This window comes from Ceratotherium simum, chromosome 6 (assembly GCF_057802395.1).
Source record: "Ceratotherium simum simum isolate JZ-2026a chromosome 6, ASM5780239v1, whole genome shotgun sequence".
Classification (NCBI taxonomy): domain Eukaryota; kingdom Metazoa; phylum Chordata; class Mammalia; order Perissodactyla; family Rhinocerotidae; genus Ceratotherium; species Ceratotherium simum.
Genome location: NC_141905.1, coordinates 28,746,029 through 28,760,634, shown reverse-complemented (window position 1 = coordinate 28,760,634; position 14,606 = coordinate 28,746,029). Strand labels below are relative to the sequence as shown.

At 36.9% G+C, this 14,606-nt stretch overlaps 1 protein-coding gene across 3 annotated transcripts in view; it reads left to right on the top strand.

Moving 5' to 3' along the window:
• Positions 1-14,245, top strand: part of MCU (mitochondrial calcium uniporter) — a 186,206-nt gene extending 171,961 nt beyond the window's left edge. For 2 of the 3 annotated variants that reach the window (XM_004426993.3, XM_087432043.1), the window contains 4 exons: positions 313-473; positions 2,613-2,816; positions 10,787-10,903; positions 12,278-14,245. In XM_004426993.3, coding sequence (XP_004427050.1) covers positions 313-473; positions 2,613-2,816; positions 10,787-10,903; positions 12,278-12,355 — 560 coding nt within the window. In that variant the 3' untranslated portion in view covers positions 12,356-14,245. The remainder of the gene's footprint in view (positions 1-312; positions 474-2,612; positions 2,817-10,786; positions 10,904-12,277) is intronic. The other variant, XM_087432044.1, reaches the window with a different exon arrangement.
• The last annotated feature ends 361 nt before the right edge of the window (positions 14,246-14,606 follow it).

Genomic DNA, 14,606 nt, shown 5'->3' with positions numbered 1-14,606 from the left:
ATTTTTTGTCTTTATCTAATGAAGATTATTATTATTTGTAGCCTCATTTGTAGCATTTATACTTCCAAAAATATGATGGTAGATGTTGGTTTCAAAATTTTCAAGTTGCCCAAATATGAATTTACTTTCTAGGATTTGTAGACCCTCCTTTTTTAAAAAGAGCTATCACTTTCCTTCAGTTTAACACTGAAGGTGAGATCCCTATAGTGGATGAATCTACCTTGTTTTTATCATTGTCTAATAGCCCTAGGAATAGCAACTCTTCATTTAAGGCCTACATTAAAAAAAAAAAAAGTAACCCCTTTCTTTCAGACCTCTTAAGCCATGAAAACGCAGCAACCCTGAACGATGTAAAGACACTGGTCCAGCAGCTGTACACCACGCTGTGCATTGAGCAGCACCAGTTAAACAAGGAAAGGGAGCTCATTGAAAGATTAGAGGATCTCAAACAGCAACTGGCGCCCCTGGAAAAGGTACAAATTCAAATTTCAGACTTTTCTCTTCACCAGTATTTTTTCAGAGCACGTATGTTTGCACGTATGTTTGCTTTTGTTCCCTCCAACTTTTATGTAATTGAGTTGTGTCAATCAAAGTAGTCCACTAGTTTTGAGGACTAAATCATAAAAACGTTCCAATTAAAGCTAAGAAAAGACTTAAAAAGGAATGCTTTGGGGGCCAGCCCCGTGGCTTAGCAGTTAAGTGCGCACACTCCAATACTGGCAACCCGGGTTCAGATCCCGTGCGTGCACCGACGCACCACTTGTCGGGCCATGCTGAGGCGGCATCCCACATATAGCAACTAGCAGGATGTGCAACTATAACATACAATTATCTACTGGGGCTTTGGGGAGAAAAAGGGGGAAAAAAAAAAGAGGAGGAGGATTGGCAATAGATGTTAGCTCAAGGCCAGTCTTCCTCAGCAAAAAGAGGAAGATTGGCTTGGATGTTAGCTCAGGGCTGATCTTCCTCACAAAAAAAAAAAAAAAGGAATACTTTGGAGCCTTGATAATGGACTTAGAGCTTCAAGGTCTAAATATATTGCCCTTAACCAGATTTACCATGTTTATAACAAAGATTAGACAAATTGCTTATCAAGAAAGATTCTGAGTGTAGTGGATAATGGTTTTAACCAAGTTAAGAATTAATATTATATGGAATATTACACAACTGTTAAAAAATGATTATGTAGATCTAATATGTTATAGAAAACTCTTCACGATATTTTATGAAAAGTAAATTATAAAACAGTATGCATATTAGTGGATACTATGATCCAATTTTTAAATGTGCTATGCCTATAGCTACACATACACACACATACATACCAAAGAAAAAATCGGAAAGAATATATTCCCAAATGCTGGTAGAGTAGGAGGATTATGATTGATTTTTCTTCTTTACACTTGTCTGAATGTTTTACAGTGAACGTGTGTCATCCTTATTTTCTAATGATAATGCAAGTATATCCATTTTAAGAAGTTACACTATAGGGCTGGCCCCCTGGCTTAGCGGTTAAGTGCGGGCGCTCCGCTACTGGCAGCCCGGGTTCGATCCCGGGCGCGCACCGATGCACCACTTCTCCGGCCATGCTGAGGCCGCGTCCCACATACAGCAACTAGAAGGATGTGCAACTATGACATACAACTATCTACTGGGGCTTTGGGGGAAAAAAAGGAGGAGGATTGGCAATAGATGTTAGCTCAGAGCCCGTCTTCCTCAGCAAAAAGAGGAGGATTAGTGTGGATGTTAGCTCAGGGCTGATCTTCCTCACACACACACACAAAAAAGTTACGCTATATTAGAGATTAACAAAAAGAACAAATACTCTTAATATTGTGCTTTTTCTGATTTCTTTAAAAATAATGAACATGTGTCTCAGGGTTGTTCTCATTAAATTTAAGATCATTAGAAATGTTGTGATAAATTAAACTTTAAGAACTATTGTGAAGGAGGATGAGATTTAAATCTGGTATTTTCAAAATGTAAGGCATTTTTTAATGTACCAGTTGTAAAAAAATAATCATCATCCTTTATTGAATATTTACCATGTGCCAGGAATTGTGCTAAGTATTTTACCTGTGTTCTGTTATTTAATCCTTGGAACAACTCAATAATGAAGTTGATGGTGATTTGCAGATCAGGGCCTGAACTCAGCTGTACTGAGTCCAGAGTCCGTTCTCTGACTCACTGTGCTGTTCTGCCCCCTAGTAGGCTGTTTGAGTAAAAACTGATAATAGATTAAATCTTGTATGCTACAGTGAGAGAACGTTGGCATGTTTTCATTTCTGTCTTTCAAAGAAGGTAATCTTGTGGTTAGATAAAGAGCTGTTGAAACTTATTCACTCCCATAATTTCACTGTATTTTCAGCTACTTCTAGGATTAAGCATAAAACATAAGTGTCCTAAACAACTATTACTCCTATAATATATTATTCAGTGAAAACTACAGATACTGTTTAGGAAGACAAGTTGTATTTATTAGAATTGAGACTACCTTATGTCTTGATTATGAGCCCCATTTCTTTAGTGAACATAGAACAGTTTAAATAAAAGTTTAAAATTGGTTCTATGTCAAAATGCCCGACAGTTGATTGATCACGTGTGCTCCATAGGTACGAATTGAGATTAGCAGAAAAGCTGAGAAGAGGACCACTTTGGTGCTATGGGGTGGACTTGCCTACATGGCCACACAGTTTGGCATTTTGGCCCGGCTTACCTGGTGGGAATATTCCTGGGACATCATGGAGCCAGTCACCTACTTCATCACTTATGGAAGTGCCATGGCAATGTATGCATATTTTGTAATTACACGCCAGGTAAGAATTCCTCTTCAGGTGACTTTTAATGAGATAGTAATGAAGTTTTGCTTGTCAAAGTAGTTCTCTTTTCTCTCATGTTCTTTCTAAGGCCAGTTCCCTTTAAGTACTCATTTATCCTTTATACATACACACACACACACGTGTATGTGTATGTGCACATGCATGCCGGTTATGTCTCAGGCACCTATTCTAGGTGCTAAAGATAAAGAGAAAGATGTAAAGCATGGCTTCTGCCCTCTTGGAGCTCACAGACTATAAAGAGAGCCACATAAACCACTAAATTCATAAAAATATTACAGTAAGCTATGGAATGAGAGGGTAAAGGTGGTCAGCTGCAGGATAACTTGTTCAACTAAGCTGGCTTGGCTTTTTATGTACTGTGTAATTAATTTAACAGTCAGATGGGGTAGTTCCAAGCTTTTTGATTTTATTGAATTCTTGAAATAGAGAATTGGTGATAACTAATCAAATAGTTAAACTAAACTCTGGGCTACTTCTAAGTATGTTAAGAGAACAGGTGTTTGTTGTTGTTGTTATTTTTGCTTCACAGAAGAGAGGTGAAAATTAGATGTCTAATCACTATTCTATTCTTTATCAACCAAGCCTCATTTATTAAATATCAGTATCTAGAACTAATTTGTATTGCCAGTACTATTTTCTTAGTAGCTTGGAAATCCATAGTGTCACTTTAGGAAGTATGAAGGATTTATTATCACTTATTATTACATATGTGATACAACAGTTCCAGCCTCTCTTGAATAAAAAACATTTGAGGGGCCGGCCCCATGGCTTAGCGGTTAAGTGCGCATGCTCCGCTACTGGCGGCCCAGGTTCGGATCCCGGGCATGCACCGACGCACCGTTCTCCAGCCACGCTGAGGCTGCGTCCCACATACAGCAACTAGAAGGATGTGCAACTATGACATACAACCATCTACTGGGGCCTTGGGGAAAAAAAGGAGGAGGATTGGCAATAGATGTTAGCTCAGAGCCGGTCTTCCTCAGCAAAAAGAGGAGGATTAGCATGGATGTTAGCTCAGGGCTGATCTTCCTCACAAAAAAAAAAAAACAACATTTGAAATAGCTGAGACATATGAGGAATCTTTTCAATTTTCTTAACTTTCAGAAGAAGCTGAAAGTTGCTTCTATTTTTATATGGCTGCTACTGAACATAGGCATTTTTTTTCTATTGTTGTTAGACCAGTGGTCATAGGCCAGTTTATGTAGGGGAAGATGAAAGCCCAAGAATGTTATTTAACCTTTCTGGGCCTCCAAACATGTCTAGTAGAGAAGAGAGACAGTAAACTGTTCATGTCCTGCCATTGTTTGCCTGGAGTCTCCAGCACCTAGTCCCATGTTTGACTCATACTGGTCATTCTGTGTGAACACAACTAAGAACAGCCAGATCAATCTTATCTAATCACAGATCTGGACGTGGCTTGCATATGTCTATCTGTCTTTCTGTATTTCCTCCCTTCTTCCTCTTCTCTCTCCCTCTCCCTCATAAACCCCTTTAGTGGGTTCTTTTTATCTATTGATTGAAGTCTAAACTCCTTAGCCTGATATTCATAACTGGTTGCTATCTGTATTTTCCAAATGTCTCAACTCCCCTGTGTATGTACTGTGTGTTTTAAACAAATCATATTCTTTATTTCCCCAAAATGCCCTGTGTTTTCCACCACTTCATTCCTTACTTCACATCATTTTATTAACTGAGAAAGTTCTCCCTGTTGATCTCTACCTGTCATATTTCACGTTTTACTTAAACGTGCATCTTTCATGAACCTTTGACCAGTTCCCTATAGCCAACTTTGTTCTCTCCCTTCTGAATTCCTGTAGCACGTTGTGCCTCTCATTTCACTCATCCTATGCTATCTTGTATTATAATTATTCATGTACAATGTCTTTTCCTGTCTACTAGACTATAATATCTTTTGAGGCTAGGCGTTCAGTTTTTTCCAATTTTTATTTCGCTACCATGCCTAACAGAGTGCCTTATATCTTTAGTAGCCTATCTGTCCTACTAGTTAAATGCTGTACTTCTGAGATTCCCAAGCATTTTTGCTGCCCCTAAGCGACAAGTTTCAAAATAGCAGTAGTAAACAATTTGGTCATTTGTGAACAGGAAAACACTGACCAAATAAAATGTAGAGAGAGTTTCTTATATTTAATATTCTTTTCCATATCAGGATCTATAATTAACACCCATGAAGCAAAATGCCTTTTCAACAGCATTTAAACTCTTCTAAACTGTTGTTACAATGAGATGCTAATTTGTTAGTGACCTAAATATATCCTAATAGTATATTAAGTTCCAAAGAATCTTTATAAGATGACAAGTTCTTTGAAATCATAAAATCAAGTTTAATATTGAATTTTACTGACTAATATTTCAGTAAAACCTGAGTACCAATTTTTGTTATGCAAAAAAGGAGCCTGACAATTACAATTAGCCTCTGACATCTCTCTCTTAACTATTTACTATCACCTTCCTCATATGTTGCTTCCTTTTCTGTCCACCTTAGACTATATTGTCATTCTCTTCTTAGTATCCTGCAATCTCTGCCCCATTGTCTTTCCACCATGTGTACTTTGTAAACTCCTAATCTTGGATAAATTTAGCCATTTATCCTATCTCCAGGCTACTAAACATTGCTAGAGATAAATCATGTAATAGTGTGGAATGAGCTTCTTCTTGTGTTTCTAATTAATTTCCTTCGCCTACACGCCCACAATAGTTATTCTAAGACTTCACATCAAACTCCCCATCCCACCCTTAACCTTGCCTCCTACTTCTCCTAGAAAATTGAAGTTAACAGATACAAGCTTTCTAATTCCTAAACTCTGAGTTTAACAATATCCATACCTACTTTCACACTATTTCCTTCAAGCTCAAATAAGAGGTGACATTTTCCTGTTTCCACCTATTCTTAATCCCATTCCTTTTCCCATCATCTTACTCCAGTTTATATTTTGTGTCCCCTGTGTTATCAACCTCTCCCTCTCTGACTCTCTTCCCTTCATAACCAAGCTGTCTGCATCTCTTCTCACTTATTATCAAATCACTACATTTCTAGATTAGAGTCTAGCACATAGTTCCTTAGTAAATGCTTGTTGCCCAAAAGAGGGAGCATAGAGTATATTTGAATAAATTTAATTAGTGTGTACATTTATGTCCTCAGCAAAGATAGGTAAGTAGCCTAGCAATAGCAATTTAGATGAAAGTAGAGGGCTTTCCCTCAAGTTTTTAATCCGACAATTATCCCTTCAGTCAATGTTACTTGATTCAGACCTCAATTCTATCCATTTTTAAAAGGCTTCTGTAGTCCCTTCAGGTACTATTCATCCATTATCTGTCATCATCAATAATTAAATATTTACTTCTGCTTCTAGTTATGGCATACTCGGTAATCAGAGCAATGTTCCCATTAGGAAACCTGGAATAGTTAGACAAAACATAAAACACATCTGCTTGTAGACACTAGAGAACTAACAAGACAGCAAAAATTTCCAGGAAAGGACCAGAAGAAGAGGAGTCCCAGGAAGGTGAACCTAGTATTTAGATATGCTTTTTCCTCCGGGGACTTACGCTGATTAAGAAGGGTAAGGCTGAGAGGCCAAGAAGCTGAGCCATACTTGATAACCTAGAAGGACTGAAGCCATAGCAATTGGTGTCTAGGGATTGTTAAAGTAGGTGAAACACTTTTGCTTTGGTTTGGAACTTTTAAAGCCCACCATCCTACAATAAGAATGAACCAGTGGTAGACTCTCTTAGAGACTGTAGCTCATCTTTCAGTCATCCCAATCCTGTAAATTGGATTGAGGTAGTCCGAGAACACTGGTAATCCCAGAGTGCTGGTGCTCACAGGTTCCAGGCAGAGGCAAACATCAGTAATCCCTGGGAGGAGATAACATTATCCTAAACCTTAAATTATTGCTACAAATAATTTTGCAAATACAAAGTTAAGCACACAATCAAAAAAAGGTAGATACGTAAGGAAACACCTATAGAAACAATAGACATTAGAAACAGATAGGAGATCCAGTTATTGGAGTTATCAGACAGAGCCTTTAAAATAATTATACATACTATATTCAGGGAGATAAAAGGGAAGGTTGAGAATATTGGCAGATAAGTTGATTTTTTTTTTTTTAAAAAAGAACCAAATGAAAATTCTAGAAATTAAATTTATGATTTAACAGCAAATTAGACATAAGTAAAGAGAGATGTAGTCACCTGGAAATAAATCAGACGAAACTATTTGGAATGAAGTATGGAAAGACAAAATGAAGTAAAATACAGGAGAGGGTAAGAGATACAGAGGATACAGTGAAAAGGCCTTCAGGTTTATTGGAGTCTCAGAGAGGAGAGAGAATGGGAAGAAACAATATTTAGAGAGCTAGTGGCTGAGAATTTTCCAAATTGATGAAAGACATCAATTTATAGATTTAAGAATCCTAACAAATACTAGCCAATATAAAGAAAAGACCACATTTAGACACATCAATAGTGAAATTTCAAAAGACAAAGGCAGAAATCTTAAAAGCAGCCAAAGGGGGAAAAGAAAAGCTTGGCTTCAATGGAGTCACCGTTAGATTGATAGCTGACTTCTCAACAGCAAAAATGAAAGTCAGAAGACAATGGAATGGTATCTTCAATGTGTTGAAAGAAAATAATTGTCAACTTAGAATTCTATACTCAGCAAAAATATCCTTCCAAAATAAAGGTGAAATAAAGATGTTTTCAGACAAACAAATAGAGAATTTGTCACCATCAGATCTGCACTAAAGGAAATACTAAAGGGTGTTCTTAGAGCAGAAGAAAGATTATCACAGATGGAAAGTCAGAAAAGCAGGAAGGAATGAAGACCCATAAAAATGGTAAATCTGTGAGTGAAATCTAAATGAATATTAAATGTGTAAAACAATTATAATGAACTCTTATGGAATTTAAAATACAGAAAAACTAAAATATACAACAGTGGCATGTAAGTATGGAGGGGGTAGGTAGACTTAAAGTGTTCTAACATCCCTTCATTGTCAGGAAAGAGGGTAGAAGTACTCAACTTTGAACAAGAGGTCCTAGCCAGTGTGTAAGGCAAGAAAAAGATATAAAAGACGGAAATATTGAAAAGAAACTGGCATTATTCATAGATTTTGTACATTGAAAAATAAAAAAGCATATACAGATAATTGGTTAGAATCCATAAGTGAATTTCATAAGGTTACTGGATACAACAAAGTCAATATACATAAATCAATTACATATCTATATGCCAGCCACAAATGGTTAGAAAATGAAACTTTTAAAAAGATGCAACTTAAAATGACTTTTAAAAATACCTAGAAATAAATCATGCAAAAGATGTGTAACCCCTCTGTGCATAAAAACATAAAATTAAAGGAGACTTAATAAATATGATATATAGCATGTTCATGGACTAGAAAAGTAAATATTGCAAAAATGTCAGTTCTGTCCAAACTGATCTTTAGATTCAGTGCAATCCCAACAGATTTGGGGATGGGGGAAAAGATTTGAATAAACTGTTTCTAAAATTTATATGAAAATGTAAAGGACTAAGAAAAGCCAATAAACTCTTAAAGAAAAACTAGGTAAGAGGATTTACTCTATCAGATATGAAGACTACAGTTTAGTTACAACACTACAGTGATTAAGACAGTGACACAAGGATAGACAAGTAGTCCAGTGGAATAGAAGAGAGAAAGTAGAAACAGACCCAGTATAAATGAACTTTGATTTTAAAAAGATGGCACTGCAAAGAAAGGAGAATCTGTTTTGATAAATGTGCTAGGACAATTGAATACCCATATTAAGAAAAAAAGAAATGACCCCATCCTTACACTATAGACAGAAATTAATTCCAGATAGATTGTAGATCTAAATATGAAAGGTAACACAATGAAGCTCTTGGAAGATAGTATAGGCAAATATCTTAATTACTGTTGAATAGGGAATGACTTTATAGACAGAATGAAAAGCACTAACCATAAAGGATAGGAATGATAAATTAGACTATATTAAAATTAAGAACTTCTGTTTATTAAGCAATACCATTAAGAGGGAGAATGGGCTGGGAGGAGATATTTGCAGTATGTATATCCAACAAAGGATCTATATCCAGAATAAACAAACAAATCCTACAAATCAGTAAGAAGACAGACAAGGCAATAGAAAAAAATAGCCAGAGATTTGAGTAGGCACTTCTAAAAGAGGATATGCACATGGCCAATAATATATGAAATGATAGGCATGAGCCTCATGAGTGATCAGGAAAATGCTACATATCTCCAAGAGAAATGAAAACTTATGTCCACACAAAAACTTATGCACAACTGTTCATAGCAGCATTAGTCATAATAGCCAAAAAGTGGAAACAACCCAAATGTCTATCAGTTGACGAATGAATAAATAAAATGTAGTATATCCACTCAATGGAATATAATTTGGCAATAAAAAGAAATGAAGTACTGATACATGCTACACATAGATGAACCTTGAAAGAAACCAGACACAAAAGTCTACATGTTATAGGATTCCACTTATATGAAATGTCCAGAATAGGCAAATCTATAAAGACAGAAAGTAGACCAGTGGTTACTTAGAACTGGAGGTGCTGAGGGAGATGGCAAGTGACCGTTAAAGGGTATAGGGTTTCTTTGAGGGATGATGAAAATGTTCTAAAATTTTTGTGTGTGTGTGTGAGGAAGATCAGCCCTGAGCTAACATCCATGCCAATCCTCTTTTTTGTTGACGAATACTGGCCCTGAGCTAATGTCCGTGCCAATCTTCCTCCATTTTATGTGGGATGCCGCCACAGCATGGCCTGACAAGCGGTGCATTGGTGCGCGCCTGGGATCCAAACCTGGGCCGCCAGCAGCGGAGCGCACGCGCTTAACTGCTACGCCACAGGGCCGGCCCCGAAAATGTTCTAAAATTTATTGTAGTAATGATTGCACAACTCTGACTATACTGAAAACCACTCATTATACTCTAAATGAGTGAATTGTATGGTATGTGAATTATATCTCAGTAAAGCTGTTTTTAAAATATGACATAGTACTTCTGCATACACACCAGAATGGCTAATATTTTTTTTAACTGGCAATACCTAGTATTGGCAAGGATATGGAGTGATGGTAACTCTCATATCCTGCTGATCAGAGTATAATTGGTACAACCATTTTGGAAACCTCTTTGATATCACTTCTTAAATTTGAACACAGGCATACCCTATGATCTAGGATTTCCATTCGTAGGTATATACCCAACAGAAGAGATTAAGTCCAGAAATATTCTTGGCAGCATTATTCATAATAGCCAAAACCTGGAAACAACCCAGAAGTCTATCAGTAGTACAATGGATAAATAAATTGTGATGTAGTCGTACAGTAGAATATAACATAGCAATGGAGATAGACTACAGCTACACACAAAAGATGAATATCACAAACATAACATTGAGTGAAAGTAGCCATACACAATACACACTATCTGACTCCATTTTAATAAAATTCAAAAAACAGGTAAAACTGAGCTGTAGAGCTCAGGGGGTGCACGCTTACTTAAGAAAGTTGTAAAGAAAGCAAGAAAACAATAACCATAAAAGTCAAGATAGATTACTTTGGGGAGGGAGGAGGGGTTAGTAATTGGGAAGGAGCAGGACGGAGGCTTCTGGGTTGTTGGCAGTGTTCTGTTTTCTTTATCTAGTGATGATTAACATATCCATTATGTGATGATTCATTGTGATGTACAGTTTTGTGTACTCTTCCATGTTTGTCTCACAATCAAAAATGTTTAAGAAATAATTAAACTTTTAACAGCACATATTAGTATATATCTTTGTATGTGTATATGTGTATTGAATCTAATCAACAGTTAGTAAATGCTTATTTTGTGAAGATAGTATGCTAAGGACTAATGATTTAATTTCTCCTTTAATTTTGTAGGAATATATTTATCCAGAAGCCAGAGACAGACAATACTTATTATTTTTCCATAAAGGAGCCAAAAAGTCACGTTTTGACCTAGAGAAATACAATCAACTCAAGGATGCAATTGCTCAGGTAAGTTTTCCAAAAATAAAAATAAATTCTAGCCCCATCTTGTATGGTATAATTATTATTATCCATATTATCCTTATTATCCACAGTACTTCAATGAGTAAACTCTGAAAGAATGATCCAACCCTCTTCTTCCTATGTAATTTATTCCTCAGTTGATAAAAGTGACTATTTTAGCATGGACACCTCTCTAGAAAGTTTTATAACACAAGCAGGTGAAAAGATGATGGGTCCTGTATATCCTATTAACACTAGCGTATTGAAAATTTAGACCTATTTTTACTTTTTTCATTTCTGTTTAAAGTTGTCTATTTTTACTTTTCTCTTTTTTTTTTAATCTTTCTACAATAATTAACCCAAAGATTTCTCACCTAAAATGTGCCATAGCAATGGGGCGAAAATAAAATCCGGGTAAAAGAGAGAGACTACTGGAAATCTTTGCCAGGCACAGGTCAGAGATTATTGAACTGGAAGATGCTTTTTTAAAATATTGATTTATTTTATTTTTCATAATAGTTACCTCTTTCAAATTTCTGAGTGGGCCTCCCCCTCACTTTGATATCTTTGATTTTGGTAAATAATTCTTCATTCCTCTTCTCTGTAGTCTTTAAAAAAACTTTAGAGATGTTTAAGAAATCTCTAGAAGGTCTTCCCTCTTCTTTAATGTTTAGTTGCTCTTCTCGGGACCTTCTCTGCCTTCTCTGTCCCTTATTAGTCATGGGGTTGGGCTTCGAATAGGCTTAATCCATCTTCCTGCCTTGACCTAAGTGGACTCATGTCTTCTGTGTGCTGGTTCTCAACTGGAAGGAATGCATCAATATTATCTCTAGAGCTATTAAAAATACAGATGCTTCAGCGTCACCCTAAGTCTGTTAAACCAACTCCTCAAGGCTGAGGCATGTGTGAGCTTTGAAAGTGTGGCAGTTAACTGCACATCCCTGTTTCAAAAATCACTGATTGGTGAAAAACTTAAACAACTATTGGATAAATAACCGAAGTCTTGAGCAGCGTAAATTAAGGTTCTGGCTCCAGGCAAAGGTTTGTGCAAGGGCTTCTTTCTGGAGAAACACCATCAAGGTGCATCAGATGCTCCCACATTCTTGAGCCCCTGAGTCCTGCCCTGTTGACTGCACAGCCTTTTCTGGAGGCTCTGTTGACATGTGAAAGTGCAAGGACAGACTTCTGTCTCTGTCCCCTGGTTGTCCTATGCCTTTAAAGTCCTTTTTCTCTGAGGCACTATTTTTTTTGAGAGTAATTGAGATGATTTCTCTGACTCATAGAGATGGAAGAAAGACAATTTCCTTTTCTCAGGAGACGGTAATAATGTTGAAAGCTTCACTAGCCAGTTTTTTTCACCTTTGTTTTTTTCTATTTTAGGCAGAAATAGACCTTAAGAGACTGAGAGACCCGTTACAAGTACATCTGCCCCTCCGACAAATTGGTGAAAAAGATTGATCTTCAAAGAGCCTCTGAATCCCGGCAGAAAGAACACCTGTTTATAACTATTGCCTTTTTAATTAAAGCATTGCAGGTGGAAGCTGGCAGCCATGTCGGGGTAGAGGGTTTTTACCTTTAATTAAAAAACAAAAACAAAAAGGATCTTAGGGAAGAAAGGAATGTTAAAGTCTGAGGATCAGGCTCTGTGGAATATAAGCTCAAAGGGCTTAGTGAATATTGTCTTAATCAAGCATCTCAGTTTCTGGATGAAAATGATGCATTATATAGTTGAGAGATTCATAAAGGGAAAATGATGCTGGGGGTGTTTGTTTCTTGCATCTTCTTTGCAGGGTCAGCAAAACAGTAACACACCAGCACCCCACTCAGCTCTAATTTTTTTTAATTTAACTTTTCTTATTTTTGACATAGGAGTAAATAAATATACCAGAAAAGCAAATCCTCAAGATATATGGGTGGCAAACAGAGTCTGAGCCCATGTCATTAGCATTTATTTTAAATTGGACCCAGTCTCTGCAAAGTTACCAGGAATCTCTCCCGCTTCTGCCTCTTTTCTGACCACCCATACCTGTTGGTTATACTAATTTTATCCATATGATATTTGGAACCAACTTAATGACTGATAATTGACACTGAATTATCCCTTAATACCTTCTTAAAAGTTTATATATTCTAGTGCACTAGATCAGTAGCTAGGAATCATTGGTAACACTGCATGATGTTTTTTGTTTGTTTGTTTAGTTTTTTACTAATTAATCTTTAAGATGAGACAGAATTTCCCTCATTTATTTACCTATCCCACTGATTTTCCCCTCTCCCTCCACAACTCAAATCAGAGGGGGAATGTTCAGCTGTATTACCAAATCAGGAAGATGTAAGGTTTATAAATTAGCAAAAAATCATGGCTCTGTAGCCATTTCAGAACCAGAATAATTTCATTGCTGTTAATGTGCTTGTGTGACAGCATTCCAGGCCACCCAGACGGCTCTGCCTTGTCTGGAGGCTTTGTTAATCTCAAAGGACGCACACTTCCACGCTGTTCATGAGCCCTCTCACCTCCACCTCTTCAGCAGTTGTAAATCAAGTGTGTGGCTCTCAAAGGGTGCAATTTATCTTTATACAGGAATACATTTCTATGGCTTCCTTCAGCCTACTCTCTTCACCCTATTTTTTCTTAAAGTGAAAGAAAGAAGAATTAATCTTATACTCTATCAAAATATTTTCTACCATATTTCCAGATGACATCTGCACTTGAAGAGTCAAAGGAATCTGTGTCTAATATCCTGTTTTTAACTACTGTAGGGGCAGGATGGAAAGGATGATGGGACTTGCCACACAGCTGATTGGCTTTTTTCTTCACATGATTCATCCCTGCTCATTGTGGCATGGGGTTTCTTTCTCTGTTTCTTCCTCCTTTGGGATCATTGTGTATGAAAAGAAAACTTTAAATGACAAACCTAGACTCCAGGTGCCTTGCAGAGGTTGAAGGCCAGCCAGAATTGCTGCTGCTGCTCCTGCCACCGCCCCTTCCACTGGCATGACAGAAGGAAAGGATGCATGTCTCCACTTCCCCACCCCTCCTCCCACTTCCTTCCCCAGCCCATCCCCCAGTGTTCAACCCCTTCCCTCATTTATTTTTGTTAAGTTGTGTGAATTTTATTTTTAAGCCATTTATCCTGTTTATGCACAGAGTTTTTAAGAAGAAACAGCACAGTGCAATGAGCAAATCTTTTTGGGGTGTGTGGGAGGCAAGGGAGGGAGGATATGGAGAAAAGTCCTTTAAACAAATAGCAAAATATTGAACATGTGTAAAATCCTGTATCATTTATGAAATATGTAAAAAAAGCAATGTACCTTCTGGAACAATAAATACGTATTCGATTTTTGAAATGTAGCCTCTCATTCTTTAAAGCAAAACAAACCAAAAAAACCCTGTTTTCCTGTGGGAAGCCTTTTACTTCTAAAACTAATTTTTATAAAAATACTATTTTGAAATTAATCATTGTTCCTAGAGCCTATATTTTAAAAACAGGCATTTCATTAATTCTTCCTGAACCTAAGGTAGTCAGTATTTTCCTAATTTTCCAGAGCCACCAGAGGCTAAGCGACCTCTACAATCATAATAAAGCTAATGGCAGCACTGAGACTAATATCCTTATGTCCTGATTAACAAGAAAAATCTCCATTATATCAGACCACCAGATTGCCAAGTATAGTCTCCTGGACTCCAGCAAGTTGTTCAAAGATGAAC